At 32.3% G+C, this 17,144-nt stretch overlaps 1 protein-coding gene across 1 annotated transcript in view; it reads left to right on the top strand.

The window, feature by feature from the left end:
• Positions 1-2,095: 2,095 nt before the first annotated feature.
• The window catches only part of LOC143052189 (uncharacterized), a 31,045-nt gene continuing 15,996 nt past the window's right edge, over positions 2,096-17,144 (top strand). The window contains exons 1-4 of the mRNA XM_076225150.1: positions 2,096-2,342; positions 10,981-11,038; positions 13,367-13,507; positions 16,303-16,602. Coding sequence (XP_076081265.1) covers positions 10,981-11,038; positions 13,367-13,507; positions 16,303-16,602 — 499 coding nt within the window. The 5' untranslated portion in view covers positions 2,096-2,342. The remainder of the gene's footprint in view (positions 2,343-10,980; positions 11,039-13,366; positions 13,508-16,302; positions 16,603-17,144) is intronic.

The following is a 17,144-nucleotide window of genomic DNA, read 5'->3' as shown; positions in this document are numbered from 1 at the left end:
TATAGTTGGTTAGCTTGCTTGAACCGTGAAGTCATTATCAAGTAAAGTATACTACCCACCTTTCGAAGTAGTCTAGTCCTACAGCCAGATAGATTGATCATATCTTAATAACTACTTTACAGTTCAGCTAGCAAGCAAGCTAACCATAGGTATTATCTTTCCCTACAAACTCAGTGCAATCCGCTGTAAAACATCAAGGAATAACAGCTACGACAAACACCAACCAACGTCGTCTACTGAATAACAGTCTTCTTGCAAGGGTCGTGTATATCATGAAAGAGATGGGATAGTTAATTCAAGGGGAAGGAAAGAGACAATTGGTTAATAGATTGATGTTTCCCTTGCGTTCAGTGACGGATATTTCATGTATTGAAGGACGAGGGAAAATTCACCATCAATACTATAATTATGTTATAGAATCATTTTTTATTTACTTATCATACCTATCTCATTGATATCTTGTTAGACAAGTGGCTATACAATGACTTTTTCAAAAATAAATATAAATAATATGGTACATGTATCACCGGTTTACCTTAATCTGATATTTTTGCATTTTTCCTTGAATGTGTACTCGCTGATTTTGTCGCTTATCTTGACAGGTTTTAGCTTTTATATAAACCAGTGACAAATACATTGGATTACACTATAAAAGGAAGACCAGTTAATAACAACCACGGAACCAGGATTTGATGTGGGGAAAACGGGGATGTTCTTGGATTAAGAAAAAATATGTTGACGCTAAATTGACTGTTAATTCATCTTGTAAACATTTTTCATGGGTATGGTCATTCGCTCGTAGCGCCCCGCCTGAATCCACACTTGAATTGGATAACATTACGGTATTCTTATAATCCATTTCACATGTTCAGTCGTGCCTTGGTCTTAATTATAATTGATAAATTTAGTATTCTAAAAAAAATAAAATGCCAAAAAAATGTCAAGCTTTCATCTATTTGACCGATCATCGGTTTCCAACTATTGGACCTCGATGAAACTATTTGACCGCAAGCGTCATTATATTTCATAGATTTTCAAATGCAGCTACGGGATTGGAGGATTTTTGAAAATACCGCGGGAGATATGAGGTCACGTTATACCTATTGTATCTAGGGCGATAAAACTGTTTCTGAAAACTGATAACCTGAAGCGGGATAGACGGACGAACGAACGCACGGACCGAAAAGCATAATGCCCCGAAGTCGGTCTAAAAAGGCTACCTGACAATCACACACAAACACCTTTTCACAGTTAAATAGCCTTTTCCTTAAGATATAAAAATTGTTAAATTTGCAAAAAAAAGCATGAACTCTAATGCTGAGTTCACACGTAATTCGAATTCGATTCGCATTAGTTTAATTCGCATTCGAAATTGTTACGTTCTAAAGTCAATTATAATTCGAATTGCAATGCGCGTCAAATTCGCTTTACTGTCCAAACGACGTTTTATTCGTATTAACGTATTTGTGTGGACGCGATTAGCGAATTCGATTCGCATTCAATTCGAATTCAATTCGAATTAAATGTACGTGTGAACGAGGCATTATATGATCTTTCATTCTGTTAATTACAATGCCCCACATCGGGACATACAAAAGCTTTCTCCACACACACACACACACACACACCTTTTTACAAGTATATGGCCTTTCCCTTTAGATATAAAATTTGTTAAATTAACTAAAAAAAAAACATTATTTCAAATGTGATCTTTCATTCTGTTAATTATCACGGAACTGATCCATTTCATCATGTCCGTAACATGACACAATTTTACGATCACTTTCAACTTGCTATGTTGTCAAGTCTGTTGATATAAAACTGTCAATTGTTTTGAAGCGTGTAAAACAATCATTGCCTGTCACAGAGTGTCTCAGGTTATGTATTACCATAATAACACAATCAAAGGGTAAAGACAATATTTATGGAAATGATTATTACCATACGCGTCAATTATACACAGTACACATACATACCCTAGTGATCAGTCAGTGCTCTACGGAATATTTGAACTAGTTGACTTGAAAATATGGAAATTTTTATAATGAGAAATATGGAAATTATTTGTAATTTTTTTTATGGAATAATTCATTAATGTTTTCTTGATTTTTTTGTTAGATTTTTTAATATGACAGTTTCTTGTGAAAAGGTTTTTCATTTTATATGACAATTCTTGTGAAAAAGGAATATTTACTTAGAAAATTGCAGTAATAATAAAGAGTTGTTGAGATTTATGTAATTGCAATTAAAAAGTGACAGTTCTTGTGAAAAGGAATATTTACTTAGAAATAGTATAGCAATTACGAAGATTTGTTGAGATTTATGTAAATCCCAAAACAAAGGTACGTATTGTTTGCTATAATATTATTTTAAATAGTTTAAGCATGTCACTAATGCAGTTTGCTCCGTTCTTTTACGCTAGTTTATTAGTGCGTTTATTTATGGGAACGGCAAATATTTGCCTACACCTAGAGCGCTTCGATCCAAAAGAATTGCCGTATGTGTCCTATCAGAATCGAAATAATTCATGGGGGCTTGAATATATCGTGATTTTACCACGGGTTGGCCCTTTATGACAAATATTTTACCCCTGAGCGATAGCATATGACGTGGGAGTACAATCGGAACAGCACTGGCAATATATTCATATTTTACCACGGGTGTGTACTCAAAGCGTTTGAAGGACGTCATGTTAGAATTATATGTATATGAATGTATTCCTTGTAAACAACGTCATGTGAAATAAGTAATCAGTAATGTTTATTCTCGAAGTGAACATGGTGCAATGTAGAAACTAAACTTTATGTTAGCGCCGGTCAGAAAATTCTAAATTGTACAGCAAAAAGTATTTTTAACAGGCATACAAATTTCGTCTATTTACTTTATGTGGAGCATAATACCCATAAACTGATATATAAGAGCTGTATGTACTAGATTTACGTTGTATTAGGCTGGTAAACCGAATTAAACTTTTAGTTTACCTCTTTTTTGTGTGTGATTTTGCATTTTTCCTTCTTTCTTGCACTATTGATATCTTGATATACGTTTTATTTCAAAACTTAGTCTACCGAGTAAATCCAAGAATAATAAATGTGATTGTTTTAACAAACTTATTGAACGTTCAATGCCTGTCAAGTTTGCTTACTTCTAAAATTTACTGATAATGTGTTAGAAAAAAATAGTTTTCATATTGTAATAAATTCATACACATGTTAAAAAAAAGTATTAACACGTATTTCAACCTTTGTTTATAAGATCTAAATACATTTAAATAATGCAGTGCTTAAAAGTTCATATGCTTGGGACTTTGTTTTTCAACTGCATTTGTAATTTTGTTTTCTCTTTGGTCATTGCAATGCGTAAATTGCATTGTTTAATTCCCCGCCTGGACATTAATCTGTCAGCATAACTATTTTAAATTTACAAAGTGCTACAGTAAATTTAGTTAAAATGTTTATTTTTTTTTGTTAAGTCAGTCTTAATTTGTTTCTTCTTTTATCATTGCAAGTCAACAAAGATATCATCTGTTTCGCCGGTTGTACGGAAATTCGTTACTTAGCATAACTATCAAGAATTAAAAAAGTTCTTCAACTATTGTATTAAGATAAAAAAAAATTCAAACCAGTGTATCTCATTTTTTCATTGCATGCAATGTGGATATTTCATATTTCGCATTCTGTACATTCAACTGAAAAATAGAGGTTTTTTAATTAGATTAAAACATCTTTTTCAAAGTCAGATCCAGCATACTTCTTTTTTTCTCTTTCGTCATTGTAATGCGACAATGCTATCACCTGTTTCGCCGTCTATACATAAATCTGTCATGATATCGACAACGTGTTCATCGTTTATTATTGTTTTACTATCCCCCACTCCCTAAGCGATTGACAGATAAATTACATGTATTTGTGTATTGTATTAATACATGATTGATAGTAATTTGTGTAATTAACAAAGCTATGATTGTTATAAGTGGTATCTACCCTTGTACAACATAAGAATACAAAACTCTTATCCATGTACATACATATTACTTATGTTTATGTTTGTAAAATGATGTTAGGATATAACTGACATTTTTTTTTGCCTCCGGGCCTTTTACTTTTGTATTGTTTTAATTTTTTAGTCCATTTTTCTTTATTTTTTATACTTAATTTTAACACCTCGTTATTCTCTATTTTTTTCTATTTTTTTGTCCAGTTTTCTCTATTTTTTATATTTTGGGGCATTACTATTCTGTAAACCCCAAGGAAAGACCCTTATATTAATTTATCAAAGGAAAATATGGTAGTATGGGCTTTGCTCATTGTTGAAGGCCGTACGGTGATCTATAGTTGTTAAATTCTGTTTCATTTTGGTCTCTTGTGGAGAGTTTTCTCATTGGCAATCATACCACATCTTCTTTTTTATATATATTGACTAATGGCGTTCAGTGAGAAAGAACCCTAACTTTGACTGAAACATGTATGCATTTTCTATCCCCTAGACATGATTCAATGTTAATGAATTTATGTATGTCAATCTAGAAACTTGAATTCTATTTTGATTTGTTTTAGCATCCCAAGTTTGACGTGACGAAATAATATGTCAAACTGTTGCGTCTAATTATACTAAAGACAACATCTCCTATAGGGTTTTAAATATAACTATACAATTCAGGGAAATAATATGTTTAATCAGATTCTTGAAAATAATGCTATTAGTGCCATTTGTGCCGTTTAAAATTGCATTACGTTTATTTGTAATAATTTCCATTCTTCTTTAAAACACAAGAATCGAAATGACGAATGTACTTTTGACAGTATTATACAATTCGTCTATTATCAAAATGCAAGATGCATTTAACACTCAATTATTAGAAACGATATGTAGTTGAATCACGATTGTATTTTTTTCGGCAAGACGTCTTTTGTTTTGTTTGTTTCTTGTTGATGTCGTTGGGTTACTTTCCCTATTGCATATTTATAACCTTATTTTGCTTTTTATCCTATTACTGATCAAATTAAATTGTATAGCCTCGTAATTGGTTGTATGTCAGGAAATCCGGTGACAGATTTGGAGGGAAAATGTTACTTTTTAACAATAAAATATGTATAAATCATCGTGCTGAATATGCATGAAATACTTGCCACTGGGCGTTAAGCAACCAAGAACCAATCACATGTATAAATCATAATAATGAAGAAGAAAAAACCGGATCATGTGGGGATTCAGAATATGGAAACAGGTGGAACTGTGTCAAGCCAACGTTTTGAGTGATAAAAAAAGTCTACGCATTCATCATTTATGATATATTTTCTTAAACCCGTTGCAAAATCCTAGAAAAATAAACATCTGTCATGATAAAATGTTTCTTTAGCTTGCCCGTACAGAACCTTTATTCTGATAACAGAATGCTTGTTGTCTCTTCAACGTTTCTAGACCCGATGTAAGGCAGTTTTACAATCATACTCATGGTTGATGACCGTCTATTGACCTTTAAGCCTTCATTGACATTACAAGACCTTATACTTCATTGTTAGTAATCAGTTCATGGTTAAGATAAGGTGATTGATCTGTTTTATGTTATGGTTAGCGAGTTTTAGGGCTAGCGGTGACGGTTCAGAAAGGTAGGGTGTCCTGGGATTGGAACATTTTTAAAGATCAATGCTTGTAAGTAAGGACATATGGTTGAAATCCCCCTGTTATCCTGGATAGTACCCCCTCCTCTTTTTTAAATGTATGGATCCGCCCTTAAGTAGATTTAAGGTTTACTTATGCATGACTAATGGTTTGGGTTTAAGGTGGTACCTAACACTACAGGGAGATAACTCTGTAAAATCAGCTAAACGTTTTAATTACGTTGTGTTGTTAAGGGAATATTAAGCTTCTCAATGATCAAAATAAGTGTTTGTCAAACTGCTATATAACCAGTGTAATTTTTCTGATAAAACAGTTGGTTCAAATTTTTTGAAATTTTTATATTTTTGTAAAAGGGTCAAAGTAAATACTTTGTCAAAATTTTAAGAAAATTAAACGAGCCAAAATAATTTTGGTTAAAGTGTTGGGTACCACCTTAAGTAAAACTTTTATTTAGAGAAGCCTTATATTATAAATAAGTTTGGTCATCTAATGAAAAGAAGCTCATGTTTAGTTGAATTTCTTTTTTTTCTTTCGATTTTATGATTCTTTCTAGTATGTTTATAATTTAAGCATTGTTTGTGGTTTACAAATATATATTAAAAAAAATACAAGACACATCCTGTCAGGGTGTTCGAAGGGAATCAAACGTTTTGCGCAGCTATGGCTGGACAAACAGCTACTGATAGACAGTAAGTCGCCGAATGTATCACTACCCCAGTACACTCTATTTTTGCATAGGTACTATGTATGTACTTATAATCTTTAGTACTGGAAATTTACTTGAAATATTTATTACTTTTTCTATACTTTAAAATGATTGTAATATTAAGTTACCTGCATTGTACAGTACTTGATTTGTACTTAACATTTTGGTACAGAAATAATACCAACAGTGATCATAATATTCCATGTTTGAAAATTATAACTGTAAGAGATTTGAAATAGACAAACTTTCAAAATGCTGAAATGTAACGGTGTAACCAAACATCTGTAGTTATTAAATTTCAAGTACAAATCAAGTACTGTAAAATACAGGTACATAAATATTACAATAATTTTAAAGTAACAAAATAGTACTAAAAATTTTCATCAAAATGATCATGAAATATTTGTCACTGGCGGTTTATTGAACAAACAAAGAATCGATAATTTAATTACTCCTTCATTTAAATACACCAACGGAGACAATAATCGACGTTTAATATGATTTTTCTCTTTTAAATACGTTTATGTTTACTCGTGACATGGTCTGTTAAGGTTTGCATGTTCTTTAGTGCATAGTTTTGCTTATTTCTGAAATCTTAACAGTGACCTATAATATCGTCGTCTGTTAGTCTCAAATAGATTTTTATCTAATTCGATATCATTTGACATCTTATTTTCACTTTAAAGATAAGAAGAAAATCTGTCAGCTTGCTTTGTTCTGTTATAAAAAAAAACGGCAATGTGATTCAAATACAAATCCCGTGTCCACACTTTGTCTAAAATCTGTTCTGGTTATTTTTTCATCAGCCAATGGCATTCATACCTCTGGCGTTGTGTATCATTACGACAAAACTAGAGAATTCCGAAAGGTTTATGAATCACCGCTGTCAGATCTGTTTAAGAGAAGCACCGACACATATGATCCATAATTTAATGAGATTGAAATGATGATTGACCTGTTACTTTTAACTTAGGGAGCTACCATTTGATTTTTATGGGGGGGGGGGGGGGGGCTAGGATTTAATTTGAAAAAAATAGGCAGGACAGGAGTTTTGAGTAAAAAAAAAAGGCAGGATGAGACACTTGCAAAAAAAAAAGGCAGGACGACAATTTAGGTAAAAAAAAGTCAGGATAAACTAAAAAAAAAAAGGCAGGACCGAACAGAGTGAAAAATAAAAAGGCAGAACAGAGATTACAGTTAAAAAAAATGCAGGACAACATTTTTCATCATAGCCCCCCCATAAAAATCAAATGGTAGCTCCCTTAGGCTTTGTACCTAATGTGCTGCTCGGCTTCCCAATGATGTTCCACTGTTCATAGATTACAGCATAGGAAATGAATCGTTGAAGACCTTTGCACTCGTGTGTCATGCTTTCGTGATTTCTTGTTTTATAAGTGATAATTGATGTAGGGTGTGCCGTTATTTATTGTAACAGAACGAGAAAAATCAGATTTTTTATTTCATAATCGTCTTTTAATGTGTAAAAACCAACAAACATTGATATATTATGATATATTATAAAAAGTGTTACATATTTTTATTTCTATCAAACATTACTTGTAAATTTAAAACACTGAATCATACTGCAAGAAAAAAATTCTCTAAATAGTTTGTAGCTGTCGACAATTTTATATGTATTTAGATATATACCATACGGATGGGTTTTCTATAATGGTATCTCTACAAGGTACGAACGATTATTAATCAATATCTTACTAGAGAGGGCCCTCATGGGGTTTTTGATTATGTGATTACTTGGCCGTTTTTTTAATGATTATTTGATTATTAAGCCAAATATTTCATGATTATTTGATTACCTAGGACTGTATTTTTAGTTTATGATTATTTGATTACTAAAGATAAGTAAATATTTAATGATTATGTGATTATATTGGCAAAAAAATGGTGATTATGTGATTACTAGGACCCCCCCCCCCCCATGAGGGGCCTCACTAGATGATTTTTTGTTGTTTTCGATTTTTGTTCATGTATTATCCATGCTGTCCACAAAAAGACATGTAAATAAGGCCGTTAGTTTTCTCGTTTGAATTGTTTTACATTGTCTTATCGGGGCCTTTTATAGCGGACTATGCGATATGGGCTTTGCTCATTGTTGAAGGCCGTTCGGTGACCTATAGTTGTTAATGTCTGTGTCATTCTGGTCTTTTGTGGATAGTTGTCTCATTGGCAATCATACCACATCTTCTTTTTTTTATATGTGTAAAAGTAACCCCCCCCCCCCAAAAAAAAATCAAATTTTCAAAAAACCAGTAAAGAAGAAACTTGTTCACTAGGTAGTGTATGACAATAAAATGACATTAAATTTCAAGAAGCCCTGTCTGACGTGGTCTTTCACAAATTTTTCTGAACTCGATGTAATACAGATTGTAGAGACACTTGTGTTAAGATTGTATAGGCATTTGTTTTTGTTTTGAATTGTATCTATTAGTCATTTGCTTGTACGTTTGTATAGGTATTTGTTTGTTTTTTGTTTTTGTTTAGGCACTAGTTGTTTTCAGTTTGTATAGGCGTTTATTTTTGTTAGATTCTATCTACAATTATTTATGCCTATTTGGTTCTATTATTGGATTGCTGTAAATATTTAAGTACATTTTATTTTTATCTTACTGCATGAGGACCGGCCTAATGGGGTTTACAAAATAGAAAATAATGGGGGGGGGGGGCTAAAAGCTAAACACAAAGAATAGCAAATCATGGTCGGGAAGAGGGCGGTGGCTACAATTGTAAGATAAGAAAATAATGTGCAATATATTTAAACAAAAGACAAAAAAGGATAAAGGATTTAAATAATACAGAATTGAAGCAACCTCATGCAGACATTCATGCATGCACAAGTATGATAAATTGTCATTTACGAAAATCATAGGTTGATTTTTCAAGGTCGGAAAATAGCTACGTGGCAACTAGTGTCGCATTTAGGAGAATGTTCTTTAGTGAACTTTTCGGTAACAGGTATTTGACAGCCGTTTCATTTTTTTGGTACTCGCACTGTCATTGTCATTTTTGTATAGTTTTAAAGTTTGTCATTAATATCCTTTTTGAATAAATTTAATAATTAAGAGACCGACAACTCGAATCCTTGTTCATGTCAGTTTTGTATAATTCAATTTGTTTGTCATTTATAGAAATTTTTTTTACAAAAAGACTTTAAAAGATATAGTATGTTCGCACTTTATATAATAAACTTGAATCATTTGGTATTCTTTGACATTTATTATTCTATGCAGTGATTTTTTTCCCATCAATCATGATAAGGTTAAGAACATTTATTGATTTTGTGCCCTCTTGTCATTTTTTTCGATGTAATTCTGTTCATATCAAAAATGTAAGACTTGCTATGAGGTATCAGTTTTTTGGTCATTGTTTAAGGCCTTACGATGACCCACAGGTACTCGTCTCAGAAAAAAAATCCTATATACCTTTATATAACAGGTGTATAGCATTTTTTTTTCTGAGACGAGTGCCTGTGCGATGACGTATATATTTTTTTTAATTTTCTACGTCGTTTTGTTTCTGACGGAGAGCTGTCTCGATGGTAATCTTACTGCATCTTTCTTATTTCTATATCTATAGTACAGATCTTGTTACAGATCCATAACATGTGTCACTAAAGAGACATGTTGCAAGCCCTAAATTTGAGACGCTGTACTTCGTGACATATAATACATCTTATGTGCTACCACAACTCAATGATAACTTTAAATGGAAATTTTAAATCGTTGAGTGGGTCTAGGAAATTTCTCACTATGTACACATAACGTTTAATAACATTAACTGTAATATTAGCCGCTGTATAAAGAAAGGAAATATAAATATTGAATTCGTATTTTTAACTGTACATAAATAATTCGAAATGTTAAAGGGAATCAGGAATTCAACGATCTCTGTAAATTAAATGTTAAACCAATAACTGAAACATATTATTAAAATTCTTCGAAACAAGTAAGACGTCCAGAGCATTCGATCCTTTAACATTTACAAATAGTTAGATTAAATTATAAAAAAAAAATGAGTTTAAAATGCTTGTTCCAAGTCAGGAATATGACAGTTGTTGTCCATTCGTTTGATAAGATAATCATTTGCTTTTGCCATTTGATAAGGGACTTTCCGTTTTGAATTTTCCTCGCAGTTCAGTAATTTTGTGATTTTACTTTTTTCTGATATGTCAATGCCTGCTGATGAAGTGTCTATAGTAATTAAAACGTGGCGTTTGTTGAACTCATTTGTTTCATAACCAATGTAAACAAAGCCGAAGATTTATTAGTATCTAAAAAAAGGAAGGTCGGCACTGAGTAATGTATCGATTTTCTTGTTGTGATTTTGAAAATGGACGTAAAAAGATATTAGACTAAGTCCTTAATGGGACAAAGAAAACATTTTGTATGGCATTGAATTTAACAGAGAAATATATCGACTTTCTGGTTGTGATTCTGATTTCATGATGGAAGGAAAAAGATATTAGAATAACAAGTCCTAAATGGTACACTTCAGACCACTTGATGATTGACTTTGAATATTCTTAAGGTAAGATTTAATAATGGACGAATTTCATCGATACGGTACATAAGAAACACACCTTCGTGGATTAGTCGTGCATTGCAAACAATAAATGTTTATCCTTTTATTTTCAGATGCAAGAAATCCAAGTGTTTGTCTCCCTTTATTTTATTATCGTCAAATTAGTATTAGGTAAGTCTATGTAAACATAGATATTCTGGAATATTATTTTTACAGGGATAAATATTACAGTATATATGTTCCTGACGGAATAAATGGTATAGAATATTTTTCCCAACTGGAACATATATTATGACAATGTTTATAACAAAGTTTCCAGTGGAACTTCTGTTAGGCCAATAAACTCGAATAATGCAATCCCTCTCCGTGTCCGATTTTCTCCCACGTTAGCCATGCAGGTGGCACGGTAGTATTTGCATTCCAGAATTTAGGTTGCTCTTTTGTGTACCCTACTTAGGTTAATGTTTCTAAACAGTGTGATTGGACAAAATATACAGTATCAACTGAACATACTTTCCCAAACTGAGGGATGAATCAGGTGTAGAAAAATATGAAATAATTTTACATACAGATGAAAATGAATTTTTGAGAATTTTTTTAAAATTTTTATTCACTGCACCATAAAAGACCTAAAAGTACTAGTGGCCTTAGGTTTTCAAAAATAGCAAAAAAAGTAAACGGTCATGATACATATTCAAATTCATTTCTGAATAGTAAAATGAAAGTACTTCAGTTAACTGTGAATGTAGAATTTTTTGCAGTGTTAGAAAGTGTTGAAAATTCTAAAAAGGCTATCATTATCCCTATGGGCCAGGAAATACTACCGTGCCACCTGCAGCCATCGTAGATCAGCGGAATATTACAACTGAATTATTAGAGTTAATTGCTTATAGAAAAGATTGCGACCTAATTTTATTAATGATTCATTGTTTCATTCGCGACTTTCTGTACTCTAGGCCATATGACGGACTATTGTTATAAGTGGAGTCTCCTTAGAGATTCACCAGCCTTCCTCGAAAAAAATGCATTTCTTATATTGGAAATAAAGATTAAATTCGAACGGACTTGATACGAGAACGGTTCGAACGCACTTGCCACAAAACGGGTTCGAACGCACATGCCATAAAGCCGGTTCGAACTCACAATCTTGTTTATTATAGGCTAGTATTAACTGAAGAGAACTACACAAACCATTTGGACACCGAGTTCAAGTGTCAATCTATCCTATTAAAATATCAAATTCGATATTCCCCAAATCCCTCAAGGTGCACATAACTTTTGTGTGTGGATTTTATTTTATAACTTAAAATTGCTACAATCTTTAATATCAATTAGACTGCTCTTGGTATATGCTACAACACAATTAAATGGGAAAAAATAAGAAAAAAACACGAATAAATGTCATAAACAAGTCTTCCCGGATGTTTGAGGTTTTTTCTCTCTGTTTAATTATTTTTATTTTTATTGCTTTCTCATATTTTATTATGTCATTTTAATACTTTCTTGTCATATGATTTTTCTCACATATATACATGGAAAACTCCGATCATTCATGTTAATTTATTTGCATTCTCATACATGCCAACTCATCATTTCAATATAAAATAGAAATTTTTACCACAATACCACCTCAATGGAAATAAATCTAAAATGCGCATAAAAAAGGGTAATCAAAGTCATGGAGGTCTAAGGTGTAATTACAAAAATGTATACAATTATGGAAAATTAACATTTATATCCTGTGAGACAAGGAAAGAGTCAGTCTCCAAAATGTTGTATATGACTAATGTTTCAAAAACCAAATCTCTCACAAACAGGCTTTAAAAATTTAGTGGAAATGTTTGCTTCCAAAATGTGGTATGGGAACTTGAACTTTTTTGTTAATGTCAGTGAAAAAATCTTAATTTATTTTCACAGAAATAAAGTAACGTACAAGCATATGTATGATTCACAAAGCCATTATACAACAATTTTTAAGTTTACATACAACATTTTGGAAGCAAACTTTACAAACAACTGAGCTTGGCAATTTTGTAACATGTCTTATATCACATGTTTTGATTGGTCTAACTTTATATTATTTTGGAATATTAAAGATAAATTATTTCCTCCCGCCAAGACGATTTTTGTGAAAAAGTAATTTTAGCCAAAAAAGTCATATTCGACATTTTGGAAGCCCAGCGACGCAGTAAGTGTAATTTTCTGATCAGAACTTTGTGTGTTGAGGTTGCTGTCTCGTTGATGTATACTTCAGATTTCTTTTTTTTTCTTCATTTTTTCGTTTGAATTGTTTTACATTTGATGATGGAAGTTTTTAACGACCTTGACTGGCTATGCAGCCCTCGCACAATTGGCTTTGGCTTGCGTCTTTTTGCTCTTTGAAATAATTTAATCTTTACCATAAGGTAAAAAAAAACACAATCATAAGCTTGTCTTACAACGGTCTGACCCCTAATTTCAAATATGACAAACAATTTCATGTCATATCAACTTTTTCAGGTTTAAATTTATATGAAAGATGTACAGACAATACTCAATGTCCCAAAAGCTCAGCCTGCCGTCCATACGATTGTCAAGGATATACTTGTCTCTGTGATGAAGGATTTGTCGCCACTGATGACAAAACAAAATGTCTGAAAGGTATGTTAAATTAAACCTCGCTGTAAAACGAATAATTGTGCGCCCTCTAGCGTCCAATAATGTAGCAATCGGAGATTAGACGGAGATTGGCAGAATATTACGACTGACATTATTCGGGATAACCTCGTTGATGAATATTTTTCAAAGTTTATAAAACTTACATATTTTTTCTGTTCTGTCTTTTTGTAGTTGGATGTACAAGTACCTGTCCACGTCAACTTTGGTTTTTTTTGTTAGAATTATTTCTATTCATATCAATCTGACGAATTATTCATTTTTCAACTAATTTTTATATTTTGGTCTTACATGTATAGTGTACTGTTACATTTTTTGTACACCACTGTCCCAGAGTAGGAGAGGGTTGGCGCCTTCAAACTTTTTTAACCCCATTACATTCTGTGTGTGATTTTCCCAAGTCAGGAGACATTGATTCGTTTTTGTATTCATTTGTTGCTGTTTTTATGCCCCACCTACGATAGGAGAGGGGCATTATGTTTTTCTGGTCTGTGCGTCCGTTCGTTCGTCCGTTCATTTGTCCGTCCGTCCTTTCGTTCGTCCGTCTGTCTGTCCCGCTTCAGGTTAAAGTTTTTGGTCACGGTAGTTTTTGATGAAGTTGAATTCCAATCAACTTGAAACTTAGTACACATGTTCCATATAATATGATCTTTATTATTTTGATGCCAAATTTTACCCCAATTTCACAGTCCACTGAACATAGAAAATGATAGTGCGAGTGGGGCATCCATGTACTTGGGACACATTCTTGTTCATATTTGTTATGTAGTTCATTATTTTGTACATACATTAGGATATCAGTTATCTCGTTTGAATTGTTTTACATTTGTCAATTTTAGGCATTTTAAATCTGACTATGCAGTTTTGGCTTTGCTCATTGTTTTGGGCCATGCGGTGATCTATATTTGTTTATTTATTTGTCATTTGGCACAATGTGGAGAGTTGTCTCATTCTCACATTAGATGTTTCAAAGGAGACTGAAGAAATGTTTTTTCATACACGACGGGGGTAGATATAATGAAAAGTGTTTTTATATACGGTGGGCTACAGTCATGGTATTTTATAAATGGCAAACTAGATCCATCGTCGTATCTAAGTAAATGATAGTTTGTATGTGCTTAAGTTTTCTAATGATCGCATAAGATACAAAACAATGTTTCACCATTAATACTAATTTATAAATGTTCTTGTTTTTTTTTTTTATTTAATCTTATTGGTGCCATAATAATGCATTTCTTGTCTTCTATTTCATGGATACCATGACTAATGGATAAAAACATAAAATTCCATTTGAAAATTAGATTTATTTAGTTACTTTTGATATGAAGGTATTTATTTTTTAATTTAGAAAGAACATGTTACTTATGGTAAACTTTTCGCAATATGGAAAGAGAGCACATATTTTAAGCTAAACAATAATTACTACTAGAAATATCTAGTACACGTGTGACAATTTATTGAATGTGACCTTCAGAACAGGCATCGACCTCTTGATGATAGAAAAATATATGCAAATATTTATGTAAATTGATAAGTTATTCATTATGCTCATAAACAAAGGTAACACGAACGTCAAGGACACATAAGCTTTTGATTCCTTATGATATATTGAATTTTAGCGTGACTAATACTTTACAGTATATACAATACATTTATGTTTTACTTGTACACTGTGTATATAAAATATTCTAAAAAGTTGCTTGGGTAAGGGAAATACTATGATTGACGTTTAGATTGTAGAATTATGATTAGATTTTTGACTAAAACTCTTTAGATGCTTCCAACAGTTTTGATTTAAGCGCCATCGATGAGTTATTAAGAAAAACGCGGGTTGGGCGACCAAATTACAAACCTGGTATATGTATCTTCTATGTTTTTTTATTATTATTAAAGAATTAAAAGTCACAATCAGAGAACTGATAATTGTTTGAAACTGAACGCTTTTATCGGCGTTTTTTCTTTGAGTCATATTTTTCAATCGGCAAACCTCGGGTGACTTCACTTCTCTCCGGATCTGGCCGATCGAGTTGTGACGAATGGCATGTTGTCTACCCTTTCTTCGACTTCTGTTGTTTTTAATATCCTCTAGATATCTGTACTCTTTTTGTAAATTATCTGTAAATGAATTCTCCTCATTTATAAGGGTCTGGATGGATTTTACGGAATATATAATTATGGGTAAAACATACTGATCAAAGCCCCATCCCCAAATTAAAACTATAGAAACTAGGGAGAATAAAGAATTATAGGTTGCAATGTATATATAAAGGAAAGAGAATAATGAGAAATTTTAAAAAAGGAATAGAAAAAAATGCCTTAAAATATAAGAAAACAGAAATAAATACTCCCCCATCCTCACCACAATTTACTTATTTCCATAGTTAAGTCTTTAAGTTTAGTATAATCGTATATGAGGTATCATTTTACTTTAAAATAGATCTTCAGATGATGATATTTCGAGGATTTTTGCTAAAACAAATCCAATATGGACTTTATTCAGTGATAATGGTAACCTAAATGTGTACACCTCCGGACTTGATTTCAGATTTTTAACTCTGAAATTTAAAATCACAAGATTTTCCTGGAGAAGTGTTTAATTATCGCAGTCAATAAACAGTATACAAATTCAAAAGAAACAATTATTCTATATCTTGGGTCAGCAATGTGTTTTTGCGGCGTTAGTACTTCAAATACTAAAATAGCAAGTTTTACTAAAATAGCGCTGTTTAAATTAAAACACGGTATATAAAAGTTAGACCGATATTTGTTTTCTTTTTTAGGACGACTTATTGGAGATAAATGTAGCTTTACCGACAGCATATGCATGTCTCCTTTTGCTTTCTGTCTCGGTCACTGTGAATGCATGGGTGTTTTCCAGCCTACAGAAGATGGTCGATGTAAGCTTCCAGGAATGGGATTTACAGGTGACAAATGTGACGAGTTGTCTCCCTGTCATCCACCGGCTGCTTGCACAGACAACAAATGTGTCTGTGAATATCCATATCGTCCATTAACTAACTTTGAGTTTTGGGTCGACCCTATGCATCCACGGCAATGTGTACCAGAATCATACTCTCCAGGTAGGAGCACTAAATTTTATTACAATGTATGTCCAAAATTTGAGCATAAAATTTACTGAAATAGTTTTATATGCAATTATATATTACACCAGAGTAAAACATCTCGTCAAATCCTGCAATTTGATTGGTTACCTTAACCCATATATATAAAGATAACCAACATTCAGATCTGAGTGGTAATTTATTTTGTAATTAAGACACTCAATACTTTTGTTTGTTTTTATTCAAACTTTGCATGTGATATTAACCCATGTAATATATATATTAAATATTACTCCCCTATATCTCCTTCACCTGATCGGTCAAGGAAACTAAAACGCTAGTATTGAATATGAACCCATTGCTCGAATAACATACTAATATATTATGTCTCCTTACCTACCGAATTAAGCTATTCACCGGGTTTATGATAACACGAGCATCACAACGGGTGCCACATGAGGAGCAGGATCTGCTTACCCTTCCGAAGCACATGTGTAGGGTTTGTGTTGCTTATTCTAAAGTTTTCTATGTTACGTCTTGGGAACTATTATTTGCTGTTT

Source organism: Mytilus galloprovincialis, chromosome 11, assembly GCF_965363235.1.
Source record: "Mytilus galloprovincialis chromosome 11, xbMytGall1.hap1.1, whole genome shotgun sequence".
Classification (NCBI taxonomy): Eukaryota; Metazoa; Mollusca; class Bivalvia; order Mytilida; family Mytilidae; genus Mytilus; species Mytilus galloprovincialis.
Note: the sequence above shows the minus strand (reverse complement) of the source record. Positions and strands in the feature narration are given on the sequence as shown.